Consider the following 27,061-nt stretch of genomic DNA (forward strand, 5'->3'; position numbering starts at 1 on the left):
TCATCCAGCCCTGAGCTGTGGCCATCTGACCCTCTTACACTGGAGAGAGTGGATCAAGTTTCCATGGTATTTGCTTCTTTGACAAAGAGAGAGGCCCATTCAGTATCTGCACCCTGGCTTTACAAATGGAGGGAAGAGGTTCTGCCTCCCAACTAAGAATAGGAACGGATTATCGTTCCCTTGTTCACATGGGGGCCCTATTTAACCAGACAGTAGCTCAGCCTGTCTTGGCTTCCAAGAAATATATGAAACGCTCCAACACGAAAATCCACATAAAAGTCTTATCATGAAACCCTTCCCTATGGCAGAACCCCTACTAAGCTTTCAGGAAATAAGTCTGGCCTCATACTCCCCACCCCTCGATAATGCAGCCCTGCCACCCACTGTACCCCATCAACTCTGGGGGCTGGTTTTTAATTGTTTTGTTTCAATAGTTGTTTCTTCCATATTTCATACACACACACACACACACACACACACACACAATGGGAGAGACAGAGACACAGACAGACTGAGAGACAGAGACAAAGAGAAGGAGACACAAAGACAGGGACAGAGAGGAGGGAGGGGAGGGGCGAGAGCAAGCTGCTACTTGGAGCTGTAAAGAAAGGCTCAGCAGTTAAGAGGACTCAGATCAAGCATCCTGTAACTCCAGCTCCAGGCAGTTAACTTCCCATCTAGCCTCTGAGGGCACTGCACTCACATGTTGCAGTGCCTACAAAAGCGCCTCTCTTTAGCCCCTGGAGAAGGGATCCTGCCTCTCATGTAGTTGTAAAATTAATTTCTGTTTACCACGTGAATAATGTCGACTTCACCAGCTAGCTGACATGAAAATAACTTTTCAGATATAGTACTAAAATTCTTTTAAAAATGCTTTAAGAGTTCAAAGAGCAACTAGCAATTCTTTTAATTCTATAATTTGGGGTTGGGGGGGTGGAGTTTCAAGACAGGGTTTCTCTGTATAGCCCTGGCTGTCCTGGAGCTCACTCTGTAGACCAGGCTGGTCCCAGCCACAATGGATATCAAAGTGGATCATATATATTTGCGTAATTCCAATTACGTAATGCCAATACGTAATTGCGTATTTGGCATTTCCATCATCATTAAACAATTCTCTTTTTATTGTATGCCTATAAACAAGATCTGCATGTGTTCAAATGTTATCTGCCTAAAGACATTTTAAGTCAGGTGAGGCAGATCTCCATAAAGTCAATTAAGTAAATTTCATTTTAATGAAATCAAAAATGGCATGGCTTTGAAGAGGATGTCGAGAGTGTCTAATGTAAGTGTGTCAGAAGATTGTAGAATGGGCTTGTGCTCACTATGCACGGAGACCTATCCCACCACTCACTGAACAATACTCCTACCAGCATCCCTTTTTGTTAATGTTTGCAACTAAAAAGTAATGAAGGAAAGAGATGTTCAACACATCAACAAGAAAAATATATTTTCACAGGAATTACAGCAAAGGCCATCAAAAGGAACCACAAAGTTCATAATTCCCCAATATGAATTTAATATACATACATGCATGTCTTGAAGCTATTTCTTGGCTACTAAGAATCATTCTATTAAAAAAAAAAAAAAAAAAACTCTATCCACCAAAGAGAAAGGTGGTTTTGTTGATTTTTTCAGAATCCTTTTCCCTACTTTTAGTCAAAAAGTAACACGGGAAAGAGACTGGAACCTGGAAGAAAATTAGCATCCTGTTGAAGTTTGAACTTTACTGGGCCACCAGGTGTGTGTGTGTGTGTGTGTGTGTGTGTGTGTGAGTGTAGCACAGTCCTGAGCAAGACACTCACAAAAGCCAGCCTAGGGAAAGCAGCACACAGGGAAACCTGAAGAAGGTCAGTGGAGAGCTGCAGATGCGTGTGGGAGACAAACAGATCTGTTGGAAACCTTCATTTCACAGGCAGAAATTGTTACCAAGCTTGAGACAATGATACTTCTGGGTCATTTTTTGCTTTGTTTTGCATTGAAGGAACAGAAACTCAAAAAGCAATGATCTGGTTGGGCAGTGGTGGCACACGCCTTTATATCCCAGCACTTGGGAGGCAGAGACAGGTGGATTTCTGAGTTCCAGGACAGCCTGGTCTACAGAGTGAGTTCCAGGACAGCCAGGGATATACAGAGAAACCCTGTCTCGAAAAACAAAAAACAAAAACAAACAAACAAAGCAATGATCTGGTCCTTTGTCCTCTCAATTTTAAAGTGACAATCAGTGATGGCCACTTTTCTGTGATACACCTAATGAGCCAGACTATGTATCTGCAGCATAAACTGATATTCAGCAATTCCTAAGTATAAAGGAAAATACTTTCAGTTGGGCAAAAGGTTAAAGATGGTAGGATTCCCTTTCCATGGGGAGAACAACTCACCTGCTGTAGTCACAGCTAGGGTTGGGGACCTCTGTGCCTGAGAGCTTGGGTCAGTGTGGCTCTGAACAGTGGCCTAGAGCTGCTAGCCTGAGCACTTTGCCAAAGGACAGCAGGGTACCCAAGTGAGCTAGCCTAGCTACCGGCGAAGAAGAGTAGGATGTGACCCCGAAGCTGTGTTCAGGAGTCACAGAAAGCTCTCAGCTCTCACGAGAACCTCTGCAAAGTCATTATCCCTATGGTACAGATAAAGAAACTGAGGCATAGCCCAGCCCCCCTCCCCAAAGACCTGTCCAGAATCACATCTTAGCACAGCAAAACTCGGAGAAAGAATGAGATCCCAAGCATTTTAGACAACTGAAGACATTTTCCGGTTGTAAGGAATGTTCTTTCAGTGAAGCTGTCCCTGAGACAGCTCCAGGCCCCCTTTGTGAAGGCTAAAGTCATGTCCTTAGGCAAGCAAGCCTTAATTATCACTGGGGGACAGAAGGCTGCATCTTCAAGGAATTTGGCAGACCTCAGCAGGAGGCAACCACAGTCTTTGGCAAAAGATCACTTTTCAACAATGTTGTCAATTCCAGCAACCTGGACCTTCCACCTGCAGGGTCTCTGAACAGCTGCTGTTCTCGGGAGGTGGGGGAAGCAGCGGTTGTCTGTCTTCCTTTAAAAAGCAAACGTGTGCCCCCAGAGCCCTGCTCCCCGCTGGGATTCCACCTGGAATGTCCTCTTCTAAGCGAGAGGTCATCTCCCATATTGAGAAAGTCAGAAAACTACAGGGGGAGGGTGGACAGCTTTGACAACAGGCCCTGAACTCTCCCTTTTAATATAAGCCAGATTTAACATATGTCATTTGGTAAATCCAGGAGTCCAATTTGAGGGTTGTAATTTGCTTCAAGTTTCCCAGCTCCTCAAAGTGAGGTGGGGCTGCACCAAGTACATCAAGGTAACTGGTGGAAGATGTAATTTGCCCACGTGAGCTGCATGTTGGTTCCCTATTGTAATTTTTATTTGCGTTGAGGTTTTGTGGTTTTAAAAAAGTCAACTAGATTTATTTTTAAATTAAGCCGACCTAACTTCAAAGGCAGTGAAGGAAGGATGGGCATTATGCAGAAATCCTGAGTAATCTCTTACAGCTGTATTCCCTTTGGGGCCACAATTGGTAAAAGGCTAGGAGACCTTTCATGACCAAAGTCTGTCCTACTCTGACCTCATACTCCTCCCCCCCCCCAACTTCCCCTCCCCAGGGCCCCAGCACATGGGTGCAAAACCTTTGCTTGGGGATTTTCCAGCCTCTCTGTTCTTCTCAGCTTCTTAATCTAATCCTGTTTGTACCATGGCATGCTGCATAGACAATGGGAAAGGCAGACTCCATCCCTTCCCCTGTACCCACTTCCCACCGTGGCCATTTCTAGAAAGCAGGAATCCTTTCGGGTCAAAAACTAGGACCATTTGGCTCCAGAATCATTTTTCTGGTAGGCAGCAAACACTGGTGTTGAAAGTTTCTCTTTGACATAGTCTTTAAAAGGAAGAGGAAAAAACGGGAAGGGATGGTTCGTTTGAAAAGGAAGGCAGACAGTTGTCAAAGACTCGGTAGTTTAATGTTACAGGACCGTTTTGACCTAGATATTTACATGAAGAGAATTTGTTTACTGAGATGTGGAAGTCCTAGAGGGACCCCCTGCACTCCACTCACACGTGTGCAAAGTCAGGTGGCTTTGTGCTCTTCCTTTAGTGGGAACTCACATCCTCTACCAAGCAGCACTTGTACCTTTGGCAATGGTGTCTCCAGAACTTAACTGATGACCGTCAGCGTAACCAGGTAGCCCGATGATGTCTGCTCCCACCTACCTATCTGAATGGACCCTCTGGCAGGAAAAAATGTGAAAATCAGGTGCCATCTCTGGCTCAGTGTGCATGCGAACATCCCCAGGTTCAGCCATGCAGTGTTGTGTGTGGAGTTCCGTGTTACAGACTTTACAGTCATCGAAGTCTCCTGAAATTACCTGGTTCACCGGGGCTGCTTCCAGGCTCCCTGTCAGACTTCCTCTCTGCAATCCTTCAACTGTAGAATTCTATCCTGCAAACACGGACAGATAAAACAATTCCTCCACACAAATGGTTGCTTGCTCTGGGAGACTGGCGATCTGTAACGCTGTGGTTTACATTAAAAGCATTCTCAGACAGAGAAAGCATCCCTTGCGCATCCCTTTGTTCATGTTACTGTTTGTGAGCTGTGGGATCCAGGCTTGATTCTTCTATCTTTGTTCAACTATGTGACTTGTTTACCTGCCTTGGTTTCCAAATATATAAAATGGGGATAATGAACATGAAACCAAAAGAGCTGAGAAAGTCAAATTAGTTAGAACATATAAGATAAGCTAGATAATACTTTACAGTAAATACTCCCTCTGTGAGCTTTTAATAGCATGTAAAGATAAGGCTTCAATTTTATTTGCGTAATAGTGTCTCTGTAACATAGGTCTCTCTTCAGGAGCATGAGATGGTATCATCTGGTGGAAATTAGGGAAGACTTTAATGAGAAAGTAGCCTTTTTAAGTATCCAGGGCTGTGTAGCTGATATTATTAATCTCTGCAAAGCAACCCCCAACACACACTGTAGGTGTGAATGAGCCTATTTCACAGCGAAACCCACTTCTCTATAGTTAACAGAACCCTTGTCCTCTAACCCTATTGATTTCTCTATGAGGCAAGTATTTTATTGGTAAATGTGTGAATGGCAGACTCAGTCTTGGTTATAATCCCAGAAAACATAATTGATTAATGGTTTTAACCTGCAACATGAACAAAGAACAAATCTCATGATGACATATAAATAAACAATAAAATGATCTTAAGAGAGTCAAGAGAGAAAACCATGGTGAGATTTTGGTCACCATTATCCACTAACAGCAGCTGGCTTTACCAGGATAATTAACAACAGATACTTCAGGGGCTGACATCACCCCAGGAGCACTCCTTCTGCATTTCTGTGCTGTCTGAAAATTTGAAATAACCATCTTTATCTTCATGTATCGTTTACACATTGTATTCATAGAACCCAAATGAACTTGAATTGATTCCATGTTCAGTCTGAGCATTATCTGTGAGTGTACATGGCTGCAGAGGGTGTGTACTGTTTGGAATGGTGAAGTGTACATGCCTGCAGAGGGTGTGTACTGTTTGGAATGGCGAAGAAGATAGTTTCACAAACTCAGAGTTCCCAAGATGCTTGGGAGAAAAACACTTCAGCAGTGACTAAATTATCTTTCAGAAGTGATTATTTTACAACCTTTAACTTGAGATGTTTCCCAAAATGACTAAGTTTTCTGTTTTAAATATATATGTATATATATGTGTGTATATATATATATATATGATGATTACTTTCTGCATATTTTCAGAACTCCAAGCTATAACTATGCACCAAACATGGACAAACACTGGATCATGCAGTACACAGGGCCCATGCTGCCTATCCACATGGAGTTCACCAACATCCTCCAACGCAAGCGACTCCAGACGCTGATGTCAGTTGATGACTCTGTCGAGAGGGTAAGGTCTCCCCCACCTCAGTGGCGTGTTTCCATAGAACATCCTCCCATAGACCTATTCCTGTCCACATTGAGATTGGCTCCTAATATTGTGTTAAGAGAGACAAGCGTGTTCAATGACACCCTCGTTCTTGTCCCTTTATCCTGTTTCTTCAAGTCTGGTTCTTAAAGAGCCGGTGACAAAGGACAGAGAATTAAAAATATCACAAATCGAGTCTATACCCTCAAATGCTTCAGAAATTAAATTATGTTAGTGACTAAGGGGGTTTTATACAATGCAATAGGGAGTAATGGTGACTGTGGTAAAATAAATGAAGGATGCTACCTAACACAAAGAGCAGCAACTCTACTCCAGTTGATCTCTGCATTATAAAATAAAAGTCAAGTACAATCGCCTTTTCTGGCTGTTTAGCAAAGTCTGTGTCTTCCTAGATGGGGCCTTCTTTACCTGCACAGTTAAGGAGAAGAGTGATGGTGTGGAAAGTTGCTTTAAGCATAGGTTTTCAAAGTGAAAAATCTACTAAGTTTGTTGGGAGAAGTGGTTTCATGACTTGTTCTGTTGTCTGCCTTTTTAGGAAACATGAAACAAACCCTGTAAGCAGAATATTCTAGATAAAGAAAAGAACTATTTGACTGTAGTACTGGATTTCCCACCAGGATCATATGCATTCAAAACTGCGGATCATGTCTCCATTTGCCAGTCTGACTAAAGCAAAGGCTCGGCTTTTGAAAAATGCTTAGGGTTGGGCATGGTGTTGTGTGTCTTCAATCTCAGCACTTGGGAGGCAGAGGCAGGCAGAGCACTGTGAGTTCAAGGCTAGCCTGGTCTACGTAGGGAGTTTAGGCCAGCCAGGGCCTTTGGGGGAGGCTGTGACAGTTCTGTCGCCGCCACCTCACACTTACTGTGATCGCTCCTGCTTTCTTGCAGCTATACAACATGCTTGTGGAGACGGGAGAGCTGGACAACACTTACATCATCTACACTGCGGACCATGGGTACCACATTGGACAATTTGGGCTGGTCAAGGGAAAGTCCATGCCCTATGACTTTGACATCCGTGTGCCTTTCTTCATTCGTGGTCCGAGCATAGAACCAGGGTCGATGTACGTGTTTCTCTGTAGTGTGGATCTGTCACAGCTCCTGTACTTGTGAGACAATGTAGGTCTTAATTCATCCAGAACTAAAACATAGGATATGTGGGTTCGTGGTTACTGCCGCTGCCCACCTAGTAACTAAGCGATACCACTGAAGAGAAAGAGATGATAACAGTAACAACATCTGATTCCTCAAGTCCGTGTCTCCTTTGCCCTCAGTATACAGACAAGATGCGCTCTTGGAGAACGCCATCCTGAATCAGGGTGCAGCATCACTTCTTATGAAGCCCAATGCTACCTTCTTAGCTTTTAATTTTTGAAAAGAAAATTAAAGGTTAAAATGCCTGATTTTTTTTTAAAGATTTATTTATTTTATGTATATGAGTGGACTGTAGCTGGCTTCAGACACACCAGAAGAGGGCATTAGATTCCATTACAAATGGTTGTGAGATACAGTATGGTTACTGAGAATTGAACTCAAGACCTCTGGAAGGGTAGTCAGTGCTTTTAGCAGCTGAACCATCTCTCAAGCCCCTGAAGAGACTGGAGCCTTAATCTAGGGCGTTAGACTGCTTGGCCACACTTTTGTTTTGTTTAAGAGAAAAGAGACTTAAATGAGTTGTTCCAGTCCCTTTCTCTGCCCATCATCTCATCAGAGCTGCAGCTATCCATGCCCTTTCTCTTCAATCTCAACTTGCTTTGTAGGAAACAGATAGTGTGTGTAGAGAGCTGTGGAAATGGCAAAAGACAGAAGTGGGAATTAATTTCCAAACAGCATCCTCCATGGACTTAGGCAACACCAAGAAGCCAGACAGGCAGAAAGGGCTGTGCCTGAGGATCCTGGATGCTGGCAGAAAGGGCTGTGCCTGAGGATCCTGGATGCTGGCAGAAAGGGCTGTGCCCAAGGATCCTGGATGCTGGCAGAAAGGGCTGTGCCCGAGGATCCTGGATGCTGGCAGAAAGGGCTGTGCCCGAGGATCCTGGATGCTGGAGACGGCATCCTTGGCGCCCAGAGCCCAGGATTCTGACTCTCTCTCGTGTCGTGTCTAGGGTCTCCCCTGCTGCTGTGTCTAGCCCAGCTATTCCCAGCTCATCCTAGCCTGTTCTGGGATGCACTGATGAGAGGAAGAAGGTTCTCTGAAGAAGGTTTTATGTCCATTCTGCTCACCAAAGGGACAGGGGCTAATGGAATGAATATATGTTACATGAAAGCAGACAGGAGTTATTTGAGCATCAGAGAGAGAGGAAAGAGGGGTTAGGATCGGGAAATCAGAAAATAATATGAAAATGTTGTGATGAGACCCATTTCTTTGAATGCTAACTTAAAATTAATTGTAAAAATTCATTACAAACTATCTGAGAATAGTTCTGTCTATAGTTAGGTATATACACTGAAGGTCTTAGTCTTGAGGCAAACTAAAAACTATAAAACTGTGGGTTCTTACAATAACTTTAAAGCTTTAATGCAAGAGGAATTCTGGAGTATCACCTTTTAGAAAGATGCATATCACACACACACACACACACACACACACACACACACACCATGAGACCGGAAGCATGGCTCCATGGTTAAGAGCATTTTCATTCTCTTGTAGAAAAACCCATTTCAGCTTCCAGCGCCCACATCAGATACCTCATAACTGCCTCTAATTCTAGCACCAGGGAATCAATACATCTATATGTACCTCAAATGCACACACCCACACACAAACGCACACACCCCCTACACACACATACACGCACACACACACATACATACAAGTCCCCCCCAAACACATACACATTATTAAAAATAATAATGAAAATATTAAACGCATCATGTACGGATATACATCCTGTGTGGCTACGTGTTCGTGTTTGAAACACAGCAGTTAGTGGCATCTCTCCAGCCTTGAAAGCCAGCTGTGTTATTACTCTCTACCACTCACCCCTTCCTAGAGCAGATGAGAAGGCAGGGAGGCTCACAGGTCTATGAGCCATGGCTGTGGGGGGGGAGGGGGGGGCAGGGCTGGGGGGGGAAGGGTGGGGCCGGGGGGCAGGGAAGCAGCTCTGTAGCCATCCGCTACCCGCTTTAGGTCTAACCTGGAACCCTCTGCTCCTTACAGAGTCCCACAGATTGTTCTGAACATCGACCTAGCTCCTACCATTCTGGATATTGCTGGGCTCGACACTCCTTCTGATGTGGATGGCAAATCTGTCCTCAAACTTCTAGACCTGGAAAAGCCGGGTAACAGGTATGTCAACATGTCTTCTGTCAGTCAACCTCCAAGCTCCGGCCGGTGCCCAAGGTCAGCCAGTTCCGAAAACCACGGAGGTAAAATAAATTTACCCCACGAGGATTCCTGCAAGCTGAGCCTTTCTCAGCTGTTTATGAATTGCACGTTGATGGAGATGCAGCCATGGTCAGCGGGAAGTGGGAGGCATTTCTTTAAATAAACTGTTAGCACAAACCCATTTGGGAAAACATTCAGATGCTAACAGTAAATATTATTATTTTGCTTTCAGGTTTCGTACAAACAAGAAGGCCAAAATCTGGCGTGATACATTCCTAGTGGAAAGAGGGTAATTATTGGTTCCTGGGGCGCTTCTGGGAACCAGTCCTAGTGGGCAGCTCTTCCTGCTTTGTGTTTTTTATACTTCATATTTTGGTTTAGTAAGCATGGCGATTTCACAAGCCCAGTTGCAAGTTTGATTTTATTATTTTACCTGATTTTATTTATAAGTTGTGTGTGTGTGTGTGTGTGCACATGCATGTATGCACATAGCACATATATGAAGGTCAAAGGACAAGTTCTACCAGTGAGTTCTCCCTCTTTATCATAGGTTCTGGGGATCAAACTCACCATCAGTCATAGTTGGCAAACACTTTTCACCCGTTGAACCCTGGCCCTATAGTTTGAATGGCTGTTTGTCTATTCATTGCCTATCAACAATTATTACTACAGTGGAACTATAAATAATATTGTCATAGATGGAAGTGGAGCCTGCCTCTCCAGAGTGTGGAACTCCCCAAGGCAGTTCTCAGCCGAATTCCCCATGGCATTTCTCAGCCTAAGCTCTTAGCAAGTCAACTGGCTTTCTCAGCCATCCCTCCTCTGCTTGCTGTCTTTTTCCTCATGTTCTTTTCATACTATTAACTTATATACATTAATGGCATTGTGATTGTTTCCATAGTCGCTTCATACCTGCTTTGTGATATTCATTGCTTTTTCTCTTTGTGTAAATTGAGAGGAAGAGAGGTATTAACTTATTTACAAAGAGAACCTTGAGGGATGTTTTGTTTTGATTTTGATTTTACATGACAAGGTTTCTCTGTGAAACCCTGGCTCTCCTGAAACTCCCTCTGTAGGCCAGGCTGTTCTTGAACTCCCAGAGATCTGCCTGCCCCTGCCTCTCTGTCTCACAATGTGCTGGGATTAAAAGCATGTGCCACTACTGCCCAGCAAACCTTGAATATTTTAATCACTTTCTGGAAGACTTTCCTGTCTTCGCAGACTCAGCCTGCAATGCTCACAAGGACGCAGCCTGCGTCAGTTGGTCGCTCCCCTTCAGATAGCAGCAGACTGTGTTTCTTGTTGTCTGAAGGAGTGTAGAGTTGCTGCGATAGAGAAGAGGCTGTGTGGGGACTGGGAAGGTAATCGGGTGGCTCTTCAGTGAGAAGCTTTCCCCTTTCTGTCAAAGGAAATTTTTACGAAAGAAGGAGGAATCCAGCAAGAATATTCAACAGTCAAATCACTTGCCCAAATATGAGAGAGTCAAGGAACTGTGCCAACAGGCCAGGTATCAGACAGCCTGTGAACAGCCTGGGCAGGTGAGTGCAACGGATAGTCTCTCCTGTCCTCCTGTGCTCTCCATCGCTGCTGAGTTAAACAATATTCAGACATTTGTGTGCCCCTAAGGTTTCCATGTGGTCATGAGGGCAAACTCAGAGACATGTCTGTGGCTGCAGATTTGTCTGTCTAAGAAGCCCTCATCTTCTTGTCACTACCCAGGCGCCCTCTTATTAACAAAGATGGGTCTCAGAGGGACAGCTATGCCAAAGGCACTGGCTCCACCAAAGAGCTATGTGTCAGCACTTACTGAAGAGCTAGGTGGCTGCTGAGCCTCTGAGCAGTGAGCCACTCCTGGTGACACGATTGCGCCTTCCATCCTAAGCAGAATCAAGAGGCCATCTAAGCTACGTGTATAGTGGGATCTGTACCAGAGCTGAAAAAGAAAAACAGTCTGTATGCTCACTTCTAGCTCACAACGCTTTTGATATCGGTTGTAATTATGAAATCTAGGCTTGGTCCCCACTTCAGCTGATATCAGTAAGAATGGAAAACACTATCCAATGGATTAACACCCCATAAAAGAGAATTGGGCTGGGTGTGGTGGTATACACCTTTAATCTCGTCACTCTGAAGACAGAAGCAGGTGGATCTCTATGAGTTCCAGGCCAACCAGGGCTACATGGTGAGACCTTCTCTCAAAAAAACCAAAAATACAAAGAAAGAGAGGGAGTAGTGGGGAGAGAAAGGGGAAGGAGAAGGAGAAGAAGAAAAGGGAAGGGAAGGAGAAGAAAGACAGGTGGCCACCAACAATTTTAAAGACTCTTTAGCTGGACTCTGTGCCAACCAATAGGAAATCTATATAGACTAAAGGGAAATTCCATGTCCCAATGAAAAAGTAAAGAACAAAATCAACATGACATGGTACATGAGCTAGCAACCGAGCGATTTCTGCAGCCTTGACATCACATGGGGCCTGTGCCTTCCTCCTGACGAGGTTAACAGCCTTCATCCTCAGGCCTGACATTTTGTGGGCTGCAGAGGACAATTTAGCACTGTCAGCTCTATTCTCTTCATTCAGTCCCCAGAGAGAGTGTGTACCCCAGCACCACGTCCAGATCCTTACTTGGTCACCTGGGTAGGTATTGTGAACTCACGAAGCGGCATAATTAAAAGGGAAAAAGAACAAAGAGTGAAAGGTTTGGGCTGGCTAGGGTACCCACTAGTCCTTGGTTTTGTGTCCTGAACAGTTTAAATTTTCCCAGGCCTCAGCTCATCTGTGTCTAGAATGGAGAGTGTTCACCTCTATTTTGTAAAGAACAGTGCTTCTTTTATACATTAGTATGAGAGTGTCTTGGAGTGATTTCTTCAGGGTGTCACTGTTGTTCCAGGGACTCTCACCTGTTGTTTGTGTTTCTACAAAGCAAACAGGATAAAACCGGCTGGAGCCTCAGACACTTGGCATGACTCCTTGACTGTGCACAGAACCACCAACAGGGACTAATTATGACAACATGCACATATGTGTTTGCATTGCTTCCATGTTTCTGCACTAATCCAAGACAAAGTGTGAATTCCCACCACCCGCTCAGCTAGGAATTCTACCCCAAGCACATTTGTATGCCCACATACTCCTACCTCACAAACACACACACACTCCCGTGCAAAATCCAAAGGTGATGTTCAGTTCTTGCTACACATTGTTCTCACTGGGAAGAGTTCTGAAAACTATCAATGTACCCTCTTCCCATTTCTGATTCTTTTGTTTGTTTGTTCTTCAGGACAAAGTCTCTATACAAATGTAGCCCAGGCTAACCTGTCCTCCTATCTCAACATCCCAAGGGTCCAAATTACAAACTCACATAGCCACACCCCACACACTCCCAGCCCTGCACTTTTGGTTTCATTTTGTTGGTGGTGGTGGTGGTGGTTTTTTGTTTTTTGTTTTTTAGTGGTTTCACAAACCTCAGGGTTGTGCCGCTGTCTATGTGCCCTTGGGCGACTCACTTAACTATATTCACTCAGTGTTGTTGTGTAGATACAGCTGAGCGAGTCACAGAGGTTACCACGAAGTTTATGTGGATTTATGGCACTACTCAGATGCTTTCAAAGGTTGCTCTGTTGAGCATTCTGCCTGACCTGGAGTGCTAGAGTTTCCCACTCTCAGTACTGCCTTATACAGATGATTGTCTACATAGAAATTTCTCTTTTCTGTTTCCCCTTGCTTTCTTCCTTTCCTCTTCTTCCATACATCCCAACTCATCTCAAGACAGCGGGAGCTAAATCTCCTTGGTAAAGGACTCTAGTTCATGTTTCTGAGAAATTTTGTCATTGGCCTGAGCTAAGTCATGGTTTGGACAGAAATATTTATATGGTCTTTCTCTTCCCAGATTCAGTTTGAAACTTTCAGTGCACTGCCACCTACAAGTGATTAGTTGTGTGATGCTGACACTGGCATAAAAGCTGATCAGATCATCACAAAACTGCATTGTGACTACACGTCAGAGCATGATTTGACCTGTATCGTGATATATATATGAGTACACACTTTGGAGAATTAGCTCGTATATATAAAACCAAGCTTTTATCTAGTCCCTGTCTACTGTTGTAGTAGATATTTAAAAAAAGAAACTGGAGCCCATTTTTTGCTTCTTTGCTTCTTAATCAGTCAAACATATAGTGAGGTGTAAATCAAGGCATCCATAAGCAACCTGAGGGATGAATGAGGTCCAGGACGTGGAAACCATCATGATTACCTAGTGATTACTCCAGGAAGAAGTAACCAGAGCCATAACATTGTTAAATATTGTACTAGGCATTCCGGGCCTAAGTTATGTACAAAGAGACTGAGGCTCAGAAAGAAAAGTCAACTGACTGAAACAGAGCTGGAAATCTCAGTTCAAACCCAGACATGTGTGAATTAAGGCCATAGAACTCCCTGGTCTGACAGCCCACCCCTATCAGTGTCAGCCTTTGGGAGCCTGTGATAAGAAGGTGGCTGAGTCCAGGAATTCAAGAGTATTTGGGGGTACGCATTAAAGTGTTGTATTGTACATCCGTATGTGGCCAGTGAGCTGCTCAGTGAGTGACAAGACCTGCTACCCTTCCCGACAGCCCTAGTTCACTCCCAAAACCAGTATCTTAGGAAGGGAGCTTTAATTCCTGCAAGCTATCCTCTGATGTCCACACAAGTTCTATGGCATGAACACACACACACAAACACACACACACACACACACACACACACATTAAATCAATTTAAAATGGAAAAAATAGTCACAATTTTTGCCATGAAATAATAATCGCTATATTCCAGCATTTCTAACCAGAAATAAGTTGTTCAGAGACTAGATAAGCTCTTTTTGAAATTAATTCCACCAGCACTGGCCTGGCTTCAGGTACCACACCTTTTTTTTAGAACCCAAAGCACTCAATAATTTTTATAAAACATCTTTATTGCTAAGATAATAAGGTATTATTTTACCAGATATAGAGTCTAGAAGAAAACTGAGGTTCTGCTGTTTTCTCAAAGACATTGAGTTAGGAGCAAATGACAATTAAAACTGAGTTTTTAGAACCCAACTGAATATTTAACTCTATTAAAAATGGCCACCACCCATAGAGTTCACAATCCTTCCAACTGTGTTAGGAATGAAGAATGAGAATTGAAGTGACCTAACTCCAGAGGTCTGAAGAGCTGGTCCAGATGTAGCCAGACTGGTATAGTGATGGGACTGATTGCCAAGGAGCCTCAGGAGGAGGTCAGAGCCGGCCAGAAATAACCATGTGCCTGTGGGGATGCTGGATGAGCATAGAGGACTCCATTCCCATCAGCCAGTGCTTCAGCCAGGTTCGAGGTGGGCCTCACAGAAGAGCCGCGAGGCAATTGCTGCTGTCTTTTGACCATTACACAGCTTGCAGTTTTCGTTTCGGAATAACTCTCTTAAAAGCTCCGTTTCACCTGTAAACTCTCCTGGTGAAGTCCCAGGTTTAGTAGCAGCTGTTTCAAGGTTTTATTGCGGTCATAAAAATGTCGTGATAAGGAATACTGAAGTGGTAATTTTGTTACATTAAAATTCCTGGTTTGCTTACCAGAGATGCTTCTCTAAGCCTCTAGCTAATTACTCTATGTAGTAGGGTCTGTGACTTTTTCAGAATCGACAATTGACGTTTTTGTCAATGGACATTGCCTTATCCAAATGTATGTGTAGATGTTTGTATATAGCTGTATTATATAGAAGTGTGTGTGTGTGTGTGTGTGTGTGTGTGTGTGTGTTCGATACATGCAGAGATATATGTGTGTGTTTGGCTTTGTGTCTGCTCCAGAAACAATACCATACACTGAGACTCTTCAACTCAGTCCTCAGGAAGGAATTCCTATTCCTTTTTCATAGGAAATCCATGAGGAATTTGGCTGAAGGCAAAATGGGCTAGATTCCAAATAGGCAGTCACTAGAAATTCTCCACGCACCTTTGTATTCTACAAGAATCTACTTGTACCATCAGCTTCTCTAAGCCCAAAAGAAAAATGACAGGCAGAAAGTTTGTACCAAAGTCCAGGGGTTCAGTCGTTACTATTTGGTCAAGGCGTGGTGGGGTACACGGGCAGTCCCAGTTGCAGGAGGTTGAGGCAGAAGGATCATTTGAAGCTAGGAGCTGAGGCCAACCCAGTTTCAGAAGTGATTTTGTTTGTGCCAGAGATGGTGTGAATTGGAATCACAGACAGACCTTGCCTTTTAGGAATGAAATTGGCCCTGTTTTCCTGTATGGCGGATACTGGAGCATTCCTCTGGCTGGCACTTGGCTGTGAATAGAGTCACTGCCCACTTCTGCTCCTCCAGGCTCTAGGTATCTGCAAACGCTGGGTGTAGAGGCTATCCAGATGAATGACTGCATCTTAAGCCATTTGGATTTAAGACAGAAGCACACGCTGAATCACAATCCCCAAATTTTCCAACTATGGAAAGTTAACTCTTTTGGCAGTACTTACCAACAATAAGAATTCTGTATGGTGTGCAGTTATTTCATAGTGAAAGTGTCTTGGCTTTGGCAAGCTTCTTTCGGGTCCCTAAAAACACTTTTTTCAAGCTCTGAGTGCTACCAAACCCTGCTTACAAATTGCTGAACCTTTGCTTTACATGCAGCTCCTGGAGCAGACTCTGAGGCTCCATCATTTGTCTACTAGCCGGGGAGGGAGCTAGGCCAGCTGCCTCCCTATAAACAGAGCACACATCTTGACTTGCAGAGGTGCAGGCCACAGGTTTCATCCTGCCAGAGTAATTTTTGGACCAACTACATCTGCACCTTTTTAGACACATCTTTCCTTGTACACAAGCCCCAAATGCCTGTGTCCTTCTCAAAGACTCAAGCACCTAAGCTATTGAGACTTAAATATTTCCCTTCTGCCGATTTCCCCAGCATAGATTTCAGCTGCAAAGAGGTCCGTGAAAGACCTAGACTCATGTAGGATTCTAACTACAAGTAATTACAAGTGTCTAGCCAAAGTTGGGACTCACTCCCAACTCTGTGACATGGCTGAGTTGGGCCTAAACAAATTTATTTCATATTTTTGTTTGTTTGTGTGTTTGAGGTAGAGTCTTACAGTCCAAGCTGCCTACAGACTTATAATCCTGTCTCATCTTCTTGAGTTCTGAGAATACAGACATCAGCTACCAGATTTGTTGGTTTATTTGTGTGTATGCATGTGTGTGTGTGTGTGTGTGTGTTGTGTGTATGTATGTATGTGTGTGTTGTGTGTATGTATGTGTGTGTTGTGTGTATGTGTGTGTGTGTTGTGCCTATGTGAGTATGTGTGTGCTGTGTGTATGTGTATGTGTGTGTTGTGTGTATGTGAGTGTGTTGTGTGTATGTGTGTGTGTTGTGCCTATGTGAGTGTGTGTCTATGTGTGTTGTGTGTATGTGTGTGTGTTGTGTGTATGTGAATATGTTATGTGTATGTGTGTGTGTTGTGCCTATGTGAGTGTGTGTGTTATGTATGTGTGTGTGTTGTGTGTATGTGTGTGTGTTGTGCCTACGTGAGTGTGTGTGTATGTGTGTTGTGTGTTTGTGTGTGTGTTGTGTGTATGTGAATATGTTATGTGTATGTGTGTGTGTTGTGCCTATGTGAGTATGTGTGTGTGTGTTGTGTGTATGTGTGTGTGTTGTGCCTATGTGGGTGTGTGTACACCACTTGTGTGCCTGGTGTTAAAGAGGTCCGGGTGGATGCTGGGAACTGACCTTGGGTGCTTTGGACGGGCTGAAAGTGCTTGGTCACTAAGCCCTCTCTCCAACCTCTACTTAAATCTTCTGCAACTTGGTCCTCACATTGCTGTGCTTTATGTTGCCTTTTCCTGACTTACCTGGTCGTTAGCTACCTTTTCTTCAGCAACCTGCTCTTCTGTGTGAAGACCTTGAAGGTTCAAGCCACTCCTGGCAAAGTCTGAAAAGAGACAATCTCGACATGGCTCGAACTAATCATTCGGAAACACCAGAGGTGTGGAGGGCTCAAGTGGGACCATAGCGTTCGTAAATTCTAGATACTCAGGGTGTAGTGGTAGAAAGCCCCAATACTGCTCTGATAATTAAACACATAGCACAAGCAAGCATGCACTGTGAACGAGGGTTCACAGGGAAGGCTCATGCATGATTTACGATGCATTTGATTTATCTGCTGACAGAGCCATCACGTTCCTTGGCCAAACTTTTTTCCATCAGAGATTTGTGCTTCCGAGAGACGCCTCCTAGTGTATTAGCTTACCAGGGGGAGTGCGAGGTATGAGATCCTCATAGAAAGTGCTAGAGTGGGTGTCCTTTTTACACATGACTTTTTTGGGTTTTGAGACAAGTTTTCTCTGAAACTTACTCTGTAGATTGGTCTGGCCTTGCACTCAGAGATCCTATACTTCCCAAGTGCTAGGCTTAAAGGCATTTACCACCAAGACAGGACTTATGTTAAGACATCTGAAAATATGTGTGGCGCAGCCAGCTTGATTCTTTAGAGCATGAGTATATTGTGCTGGCCTCAGCTTAGATACCTATGTATTGAAATACACATAATAATAGCACACAGACGACACTTGTATATGGGAGGGAGAAAAGGATACATTTAACAGTGCTAGTCTTTATGAGTGCTCACTATGTTGTCCTGCTGACATAACTTCAAATGAAGGCTAGGAGTCTTCCTACTGACCGATGAGTACTTTAGGGCTTGTGGGGAGGAAACTGAAATACATGCAGAGACTTTATTGGGGATTTGGAATGGAGAGGGGCTTCTTAGGGGCCTCGGGGTGAAGAGACACTGTTGGAACCAGAACTGTGAACTCGCTGCATTCCCACAGCTGTGGGCAAAACGGGAAACCCCAGCATTCCCACAGCTGTGGGCAAAACGGGAACCCCAGTGCGACCCCCACCCCCACCCCAGCCGAGCGCTTTTTCTGGGAAGGTGGACTCTGTCTCCCTGGCGCGAGAGTTTGTAGGAGAAGAAGGAAAATCAAAACAAAGCCCGATGAGTTTGCCAGTGCCTGCGATACCCAGGGTTGGCTCTGCCTGTAATGGCCTCAAATTAAATTCCACTCTGCCCATGCTCACTTTAGAAACCCAGAGGCAGAGAACAAAGCAGGCAAGTTTGTTTTTCCAGAACAAATGGGGCGGTTTGGGGTCTTGATGGAAGCAGCGCTGACAGCTGGCTCCGTGTTGGGACACTAAGGGCTTTAACACGGTTCATTCAAGACTGTTTAGTCTGGGGGCCGAGGATTCATTTATCAGCTCCAGTGTCATCGAGGCAGTTCTGATTCCCAATGATTTCATTGTCGTCTGTATGTGCCTGCCACCAACGAAATAGAACTGAGAACAGTTATGCAGGGTCACTTAAAAGCCAGTCCCCTTTCATTCATGCTCCTCAACGGAATTAGCAGGGAGGGACAGAGCGGGGTTGGGGGATGGAGAGGTGATGGTGTGGGAACTGACTGACCCACACCTAGCTGGTGCTAGGGTACTTAGTAAATAACACCTTGCTTTGCTTCGCCAACTGCTTCCCGCTGGCTCTTGCAGAACTGGCAGTGCATCGAGGACACATCCGGCAAGCTTCGAATCCACAAGTGTAAGGGACCCAGCGACCTGCTCACTGTCCGTCAAAATGCACGCAACCTCTACTCTCGCGGGTTGCATGACAAAGACAAAGAGTGCCTTTGTAGGGACTCTGGTTATCGCTCGAGCAGAAGCCAGAGACAGAATCAAAGGCAGTTCCTGAAGAACCAGGGAACACCAAGTAAGCTAAACCTTGTGACCCCCTACAGGCAGGCAGATCCCTTTTCAAGACAACCGCCCCACAATACACACACATTAGATACTATCGGTGCCTACATTTCAGGATAAAAGCAAAAATCATCGCTCAGTTTAAAGTAAGATAGCAAAGATCGGCTAGTTTTACTATGCAAGCATTTTCACTTAGTATAGAATAAAAATCCACTTAGTGCATCACATATTTGAAAGGACTTCAGCCAGTGAGGGAGGTTTACATCCATCTGACTTTACCTTCATGCTCTGATATGCTTGCCTTAAATTGCTTTAAAAGTTAAATATCCGCAGGGTAGTGGTGGTGCACACCTTTGATCCCAGTACTTGGGAGGCAGAGGCAGGTGGATTTCTGAGTTCAAGGCCAACCTAGTCTACAGAGTGAGTTCCAGGACAACCAGGGATACCCAGAGACACCTTGTCCCAAAAAAAACAAAAAAAGGTAAATTTCAGCAGTTTTTTGGTTTTGTTTTTATTTTTTATTTATGTTTCTCATTACGGATGGTTGTCAGCCACCATGTGGTTGTTGGGATTTGAACTCATGACCTCCGGAAGAGCAGTCAGCTCTCCAGCCCAGAAGTGTGTTTGTGGATTTTGTTTTGTTTTGTTTAAAAATTTCTTTAGTTTTGTATCTAAGTATCTGTAGTTGTCTTCAGATGCACTGGAAGTGGGAGTCAGATGGATCTCATTATGGGTGGTTGTGAGCCACCATGAGGTTGCTGGGATTTGAACTCAGGACCTTCAGAAGAGTAGTCAGTGCTCTTAACCGCTGAGCCATCTCTCCAGCTCTAAGTTTCAGTTCTTAAACACACATTTTTTTTCATGTTTTAGATTATATGTATCTTTAAATGTTGTCACACAGTTGTTTCTTGCTGAGTGGCAGTATCAAATTAGTTGAACTCAGTACAGCATATACTTACTGCCTATAATTTCTTTAGTAAAAACTGTCAAGTAACTGATTGACCCAGAGTTAAAGACTACAGAAAACAGGAGGAACATCTACTGAAGAATGATAGTCTACTGCCACCTAGTGGCATGTTTGAGAAGTGGCTCAAATCTGTGCCTTTTCTATGTCAGGAAACAAAATAAGTTCTGTTTAAACTTGTTTCTTGGACACAAATCATTTGAGAGAATCAGAGTACCCTAAAGCAGACATTTTTATGCTGAACAGAACAGACTTGAGGATCATGAATTCCTTATCTGGATCTAAGTGGATTAGTCTTCATTGGTTTCCACAAATTCTTAAAGAGGTTTATAACCAGAACCACAGTTATGGGACTGTCTTTCCTCCTGGAAGGAGATTTCACATTTAAACCACACAAGGAAATCACAGCTAAAATTAATAAGGTTACAAGGTTCCCCTGATACAAACATCCCACTTAACAACAGGCGCAACCTCCCCTGCCAGAAAGTGTTCAAACTTTGTCCTAGATTTCAAGATTATAGATTCAAGATAGATAAAGAGTATACAGTGGACGGCTGAAGCTAGTAACAAGCGGGAACTATATAGTTCTCTACTGACTGACTTAGCCATTCATGTTCAAAACTAAATGTGGCAGATTACAGCTTGCTAGCACTCTTGACAAAGGGAGAACCCGAGGCCAGAGAAGTGTAACATCTATCAGAGGACACAACCAGCATGAGAGCATGTTTTTTGCTGCTGTGATTTCAGGAGCTACCCAGGAACAAGGTGCCCCAAGGCTATGCAGCCTGCACTTCGTGTCCCTCTCTAACATCCCACAGTGAACGGTGACACTATTCTACCCCCTCCCACATCTGTTCATCTGTGGTAAGGACTTTTCCTCTCATTCCAGAGTATAAGCCCAGATTTGTGCACACCCGGCAGACTCGGTCCCTGTCCGTTGAATTCGAAGGTGAAATATATGACATCAATCTGGAAGAAGAAGAATTGCAAGTGTTACCACCAAGGAGCATTGCTAAGCGCCATGATGAGGGTCACCAGGGCTTCAGAGGCCACCAGGCTGCTCCTGGTGACATCAGGAGTGAGATGCTGGCAGGCAGCCACAATGCTGTGGGGTTACCCGCTACTGTCCGGGTGACACACAAGTGAGTCTCCTCGTGTAGTTCCCAGGATGGAGGGCCACATTACCTCACACCCCATACAATCACCATTGCACTTTGCAAAAAGAAATAGCATCACTCAGCAATGCAGTGCCCAAAGGCTTACATGCACAACAAGGGGCACAAGAAAGCAAGGAGGAGCTAGGACCATTAGCGACCTGGGCATGTGCTTTGAGCTCTGTTTCATATGATGGGAACCCAGGCAGAGCAATTCTGTCATATCTCAACCTAACAGGCACTGGTGGAATTTCCACCCACAAGTCATTACCTCCAGAAGTCTGGGGACTTCTGGGGACTCTTCAACCCTCCATTGTCCTCCAGATTTAAAATACAGACTCAGGCCTCAGAATTGAAGCACACCTTAAGGAAGAACAGTGTATCCCAAAGAATCTTCTAGAAAATGATTGTGGACCTGGAATGGATATGTAAGAAAAGAAAAATCTGGCCTGCTTCAGGCAGGAAGAAAGCGTTTTGGAAATCCTGTAGACAAGAAACAAACACCAATATCCCTAAGTTAATAGACTCACACAGCTTTTCAGTGCCTCCTCAAATTTATCTACTCTTTAAAAATTTATTAGATCTTTATTTTGTCATCAGCATGGGGTGCCATGGAGTAGTGCACCCCAGGTTTAGGTTTGTTAGAGCTGCAGGCCCATACCCACCCCTTTCTGCCATGGGGTTGTTACTTTGTTGCAAAGCTTAACGGTGGGAAGAGAAACAGCTGGGTTTTCAGAATGTTTGCCTAGTATGCAAGAAGCCAGGACTAGGGACTGGAAAGTTGGCTCAGAGATGAAGAACATCCACTGCTCTTCTAGAAGAGCCAGGTTTGGTTACTGGCATCCACATAGAGGTTCACAACTGTCTGCAACCCGTGTCAGGGGCTGCAACTCCCACGTCTAAATTCCACAGATACCACATGCATCCAATGCACAGACATGCATGCAGATAAAATGCCCATAGCATCAGTAAAAGTAAAAGTAAATGAGCAAAGAAATAAGCCCTGGAATCTAGCGTTGATTCCAGCACCATTTAAACTAGACATCATGTAGTGCACCTATAATCCCAGGCCCCAATGTTCAGCAGGATCTGAAGTTCAAGTCCTAACTGGGCTACACGGAAAGAAAAAGGTGGAGAATCTGAAGGTCTAGCACATACACACATGCATGCACATAAACATGCACTCTTAATTTTTTTCTGTGTGCACTAGCTAACACTTTAAAAGCTTAATTTGGGGAGCGGATCCTGTTCAAGGGAGGATGAATGTGAAAAAATGTGGCAAGGTGTTCCTGGGGATAATCTTGTCACAAAGCAGTGACCATGCTCCTTGTCCAGCCAGTAGCCAGGACACATCCTCATTTAGCCTTATGAGGGAATCAGCTCTCCGCTCAGTGGTTTTATCTCCAGGAAGAGGGTGAAGGGTCCGGAGTGCTCTCTGCTCTCTCGGGTGTGTATGTTGATATTAGAACGTACGTCTGTTTCTCTGGGTCCTCTTCGACTTTGCAGATGCTTTATTCTTCCAAATGACACAATCCATTGTGAGAGAGAGCTGTACCAGTCCGCCAGAGCGTGGAAGGACCATAAGGCCTACATCGATAAAGAGGTCAGCCTTGGGGCTGGGTAGAGCATAGTTATAGAGCTTGGTTGTCATGAGCAAGGGGGTTCCATCCTCATACCACAAACATACAAACAAACAGAAAGCGATCCACACGGCTGTGTGCTCAGCTCCTTAATCCTGCACAGCATGACTAGAGAGTCATACCACGTGTCCATATCCTCATTTTTGTAATTGCCTAAAAACTAGAAAATCCACCAAGAGATCTAATCTTCCTCTAGTGATGTAGTGGTAGTCCTACTGAAAGCAAGCATGAGGAAGGGAGGGCTGAATCTAATAGTCTTTTGCATGTTTTTGAGAAAATTAATTATAAAGAATTATCTGTTAATGTCTCTGGCATACATGGAATATAGAAGTAAACGTGTTTGTTCTATGACTCGCTCTTCCCAGCTATTCTGGGAATAGTCATAATTACGGAATACAGCCAACAAGGCGGAGGGGTCCTGTAAACAAAAATCCTGATCTTAGAAGTTGTATGATTATGTGTTTTCCAGATTGAAGTTCTACAAGATAAAATTAAGAATTTAAGGGAAGTGAGGGGACACCTAAAGAAAAGGAAGCCTGAGGAGTGTAGCTGTGGTGACCAGAGGTGAGCATGCGTCCCAGGGTGCCTCGCTACACAGCAGAGGTGAGCATGCGTCCCAGGGGCCTCCCGACACAGCAGAGGTGAGCATGCATCTTAGGGGGCCTCCCGACACAGCAGAAGTGAGCATGCGTCCCGGGGGGGGGTGGGGCTCCTGACACAGCAGAGGTGAGCATGCGTCCCAGGGCGCCTCCCGACACAGCAGAGATGAGCATGCGTCCCAGGGGGGCTCCTGACACAGCAGAGGTGGGCATGGGTCCCTGACACAAATGAGCCAGAGAAAGGAGCTGGAGGCCGCCTCCTGTGTGTGAAGGCACTGCCATGAGGCATGTTGGCCTCACCCACTTAAGTTAAATTAAGCATTGCACCCACTTAAGCAAATGATACAAGCAAGCCCCACTGAAATAATGGCAAAAGAGTAACTTCCTGACATACATGTGAGTGAGTATGCCTGTGTGTTTGTGAATATATTTGTGTGTAAGTGTGTATTTGTGTGTGAGTGAGTCTGTTTATGTATGAGTGTGTATATATTTTTTGTGTCAGTGTATGGGTGAGTTATGTGTGTGGGTGTGTGGGTGAGTGTGTGAGTGTTTCTGTGTGTGTAAGTGCTTTTGTGAGTGTGTGTGTGAGTGTGAGTGAGTGTATATGTAGGTATGTGAGTAAGTGTGAGTGTATGTGTGTTTCTGTGCATATTTGTGTGTTTCTGTGAGTGTTATGGATGTGTGTGTGAGTGAGAGAGTGTATGAGTGTGTGGGAATGTGTGTGTAAGTGTGTATGAGTGAGTGAGTGTGAATGTTTGTGTGTGTGGGTGTGTGTTATGAACCATTTAACTCAATGAGAGATGTATTAGACTCATGTCTAACCCTTTGGCTTGCAGCTATTACAACAAAGAGAAAGGTGTCAAGCGACAAGAGAGGCTAAAGAGTCACCTTCACCCCTTCAAGTGAGTGGCTTCCTGCTTGTGCACTGGGTCTGGAGCTGTCCCTAGTGACGGGAGGGACTCCACATAGGATGATCTGTGCTGGGGATCAGCAGAGAGTAGCAGACCACTGACTAAATTAGGATGCTCAGCAGAACGACTTATGGTAGTGCTGGTCTCTACCACAAGGATGAAAGGAAGCACGTGGATAGTTAAAAGAGCAAAAATTGTATGTGCCATAGATTTTGTATCTGACCATCAATGGCATTTAAACTACGTAGAAAAGCAAAACCACCTGCCGAAGCTCAGGGAATGGGAAGGAAGTGAAGAGTCTGAGAGGTGGGGGATGAGGAGGTTGCCGGGACATCATGTCCCACTTTGAACATGACATTGCTATTACACTCAGGAGCTCATAGCAGTGGTGATTACAGGCATAAGATCGAGCCAGCCAAAAGCACTGGTGATGGTGGAGCTCATGAGGCCCACCCCTAACCAAGGAGCTATTGCAATTGGTAGCTGTGGGAGGAGGGAGCGTCATTCCTCTTAGGGCTGGACCACTGGTAAGCATTAGACTCGGGGTCATTAAAGAAAAAAAGACATGAGGATGTGCGGAGGGAGATCTAGGGTAGGGGTGGGGTGCGAAGGGGCATGCAGGTGGCTATGATCGTATCTCATCGTACACACAGATGGAACTCTTAAAAAATAAATATTTTAAAGAAACATGATAAAATCTTTATTTTAAAATGTTATAATGTATAATTTGCCAAAGGATATTGGAATCCCATTGCAAGCCATCTGGCCCAACTAATCGGTCACTGACTCTGTGGCCGCCTGATATGTACTGAGCTATCAGGAGATCACATCATTTCTTCAAAGCTTGTGGCTGGCAAGATGCACTGACCTTTATTCCAACCTTTATTCCCATCGATGCTTAAGAACAAGTAATCATCAGATTGAATACAGATCTAGGAGAAACTGTCACGGGGCGAGTCTGCCTCTGTGACACTGGCTATATTTGAAGCCCTCTGTGGAAAGCAGAGGTCACCCGAGCTCATGTGTCTGTGCAAGGCTCAGAACAACAGTACCACTGTTTATAAAGTACTTTCCAGTCGACAAAAGTGTTTCTTGTGTTGGTCTAGGGAGGCTGCTGCCCAGGAGGTGGACAGCAAACTGCAGCTCTTCAAGGAGCATCGTAGGAGGAAGAAGGAGAGGAAGGAGAGGAGGCGTCAGAGGAAGGGAGAGGAGTGTAGCCTCCCTGGCCTCACCTGCTTCACCCACGACAACAACCACTGGCAGACTGCCCCGTTCTGGAACCGTAAGTCTCCCAGGGGTACATCCCATGGAGTGCAGAGAGCATCTCCTACAGTTCTGATGTAGGTTGAGAATCCCACAGATAAACAAGTCAATCATGGGGGTTCCAAATGGAAACCGCATGTTCTATGCCCAAATCATTTTGCTAGAAAAAAAATTACTTGTCTTTAGAAACTTTGGAGGTTTTGTTTGTTTCTTTGTTTTGTTTCATTTTTGTTTGATTTTTTTTAAAAAAGTACTTATTATATACATATAAGTATACTGTAGCTGTTTTCAGACACACCAGAAGGCCTAGGATCCCTTTATAGATGGTTATGAGCCAGCATGTAGTTGCTGGAAATTGAACTCAGGACCTCTAGAAGAGCAGACAGTGTTCTTAACCACTGAGCTATCTCTCTAGCCCTTTGTTCTGATCTTAAAAGCTGGCCTAGAACTGTGTAATCCAGACTGGCCTCGTATTTGATGTCCTCTTGCCTCAGCCTCCCAGATGCTAGGATTACAGGTATACTAGCTTTTATTCCTAGAAACATTGGTATTTTGTTTAAAGATAGCAAGTCTCTCCTTTAGGTTTCTCACAGAGCCTTCCTGAGGCACATTCTGACCAAGAAACCTGTTAGGGCCGGAGCAAGGGCCTGGGGCACTTTTGTTCCAAACAGATTACTTTCTGCTTTAATTCTCTTTTTTTCTTTTAAAATTCTTCTTGTTTCATGTATGACATCCCTACTACAGGTTCCCTGTCTGCCCCACCTCCTCTCCTTCATCTACCCTTTCCCCCAGATCCATCTTTTGCTTTAATTCTAATGCATGTATCTCCAAAAGAATAAAAACACAGTAATGATCCATCTGATAAACCCAGGGCCCACGCCCTCCTTATCCTGGTCCCCTTTGGTGGAAGACCCTGGGGTCCACACAAGTATTCTGTGTTGTTTTGAACAGTGCAGGATGGGGACTAGCTGTGCCATTTTGGAAAGAGTACATTTGCTTTCTCTGGTCTCTGCACGATGTTCCCTTGGCAGTGGAGGAAGTATGCATGCCGTAGGCTCTAGCAAGGCACAGATAATACCCCCAGCCTTGTGAGGATCAGTGGAGGGACCCAGCTAGCTTCTCAAACTGGCCTATGGAACCCCCCTACCCCCAGGTCATTCCGAACATGGCAGGCCGGTCCTGGGCAGCTTGTGCCTCTCAGTCTTACTGCTGCATGAGTTGTCTGTGTTTACATGTGTGTTCATGATCACAGTGAGGCCAAGTGAGGCTTAGTCATAGCATGCAGCTTCTAATGTGGCTCCTGAAATGGAGTTTTGGAAATCTCTGAGGCCTTTCAGATTTCGGAGGAGAGGGGTCTGTCCTTATTACACTTTAATTCTAGTGAGAAGGGGAAAAAGCAAGCAAGCAAATGGAACATAATTACACTTTGTTAAAGTTTCCACGGGGAATCCTCAGAGATAAGGAAGGTCTGTGGGGGGGGGGG

General features: G+C 44.6%; 1 protein-coding gene across 10 annotated transcripts in view; it reads left to right on the forward strand.

The window, feature by feature from the left end:
- Positions 1 to 27,061, forward strand: part of Sulf1 (sulfatase 1) — a 168,234-nt gene that overhangs the window by 123,511 nt on the left and 17,662 nt on the right. For all 10 annotated transcript variants that reach the window (XM_031366875.1, XM_031366874.1, XM_031366872.1 and 7 more), the window contains 11 exons: positions 5,777 to 5,927; positions 6,855 to 7,030; positions 9,130 to 9,258; positions 9,530 to 9,586; positions 10,706 to 10,835; positions 18,844 to 19,060; positions 20,901 to 21,153; positions 22,672 to 22,768; positions 23,275 to 23,369; positions 24,241 to 24,306; positions 25,422 to 25,597. In XM_031366875.1, the coding sequence (XP_031222735.1) occupies positions 5,777 to 5,927; positions 6,855 to 7,030; positions 9,130 to 9,258; positions 9,530 to 9,586; positions 10,706 to 10,835; positions 18,844 to 19,060; positions 20,901 to 21,153; positions 22,672 to 22,768; positions 23,275 to 23,369; positions 24,241 to 24,306; positions 25,422 to 25,597 (1,547 nt within the window). The remainder of the gene's footprint in view (positions 1 to 5,776; positions 5,928 to 6,854; positions 7,031 to 9,129; positions 9,259 to 9,529; positions 9,587 to 10,705; positions 10,836 to 18,843; positions 19,061 to 20,900; positions 21,154 to 22,671; positions 22,769 to 23,274; positions 23,370 to 24,240; positions 24,307 to 25,421; positions 25,598 to 27,061) is intronic.

The sequence above is a fragment of the Mastomys coucha genome, unplaced genomic scaffold (genome assembly GCF_008632895.1).
Source record: "Mastomys coucha isolate ucsf_1 unplaced genomic scaffold, UCSF_Mcou_1 pScaffold14, whole genome shotgun sequence".
Taxonomy (NCBI): domain Eukaryota; kingdom Metazoa; phylum Chordata; class Mammalia; order Rodentia; family Muridae; genus Mastomys; species Mastomys coucha.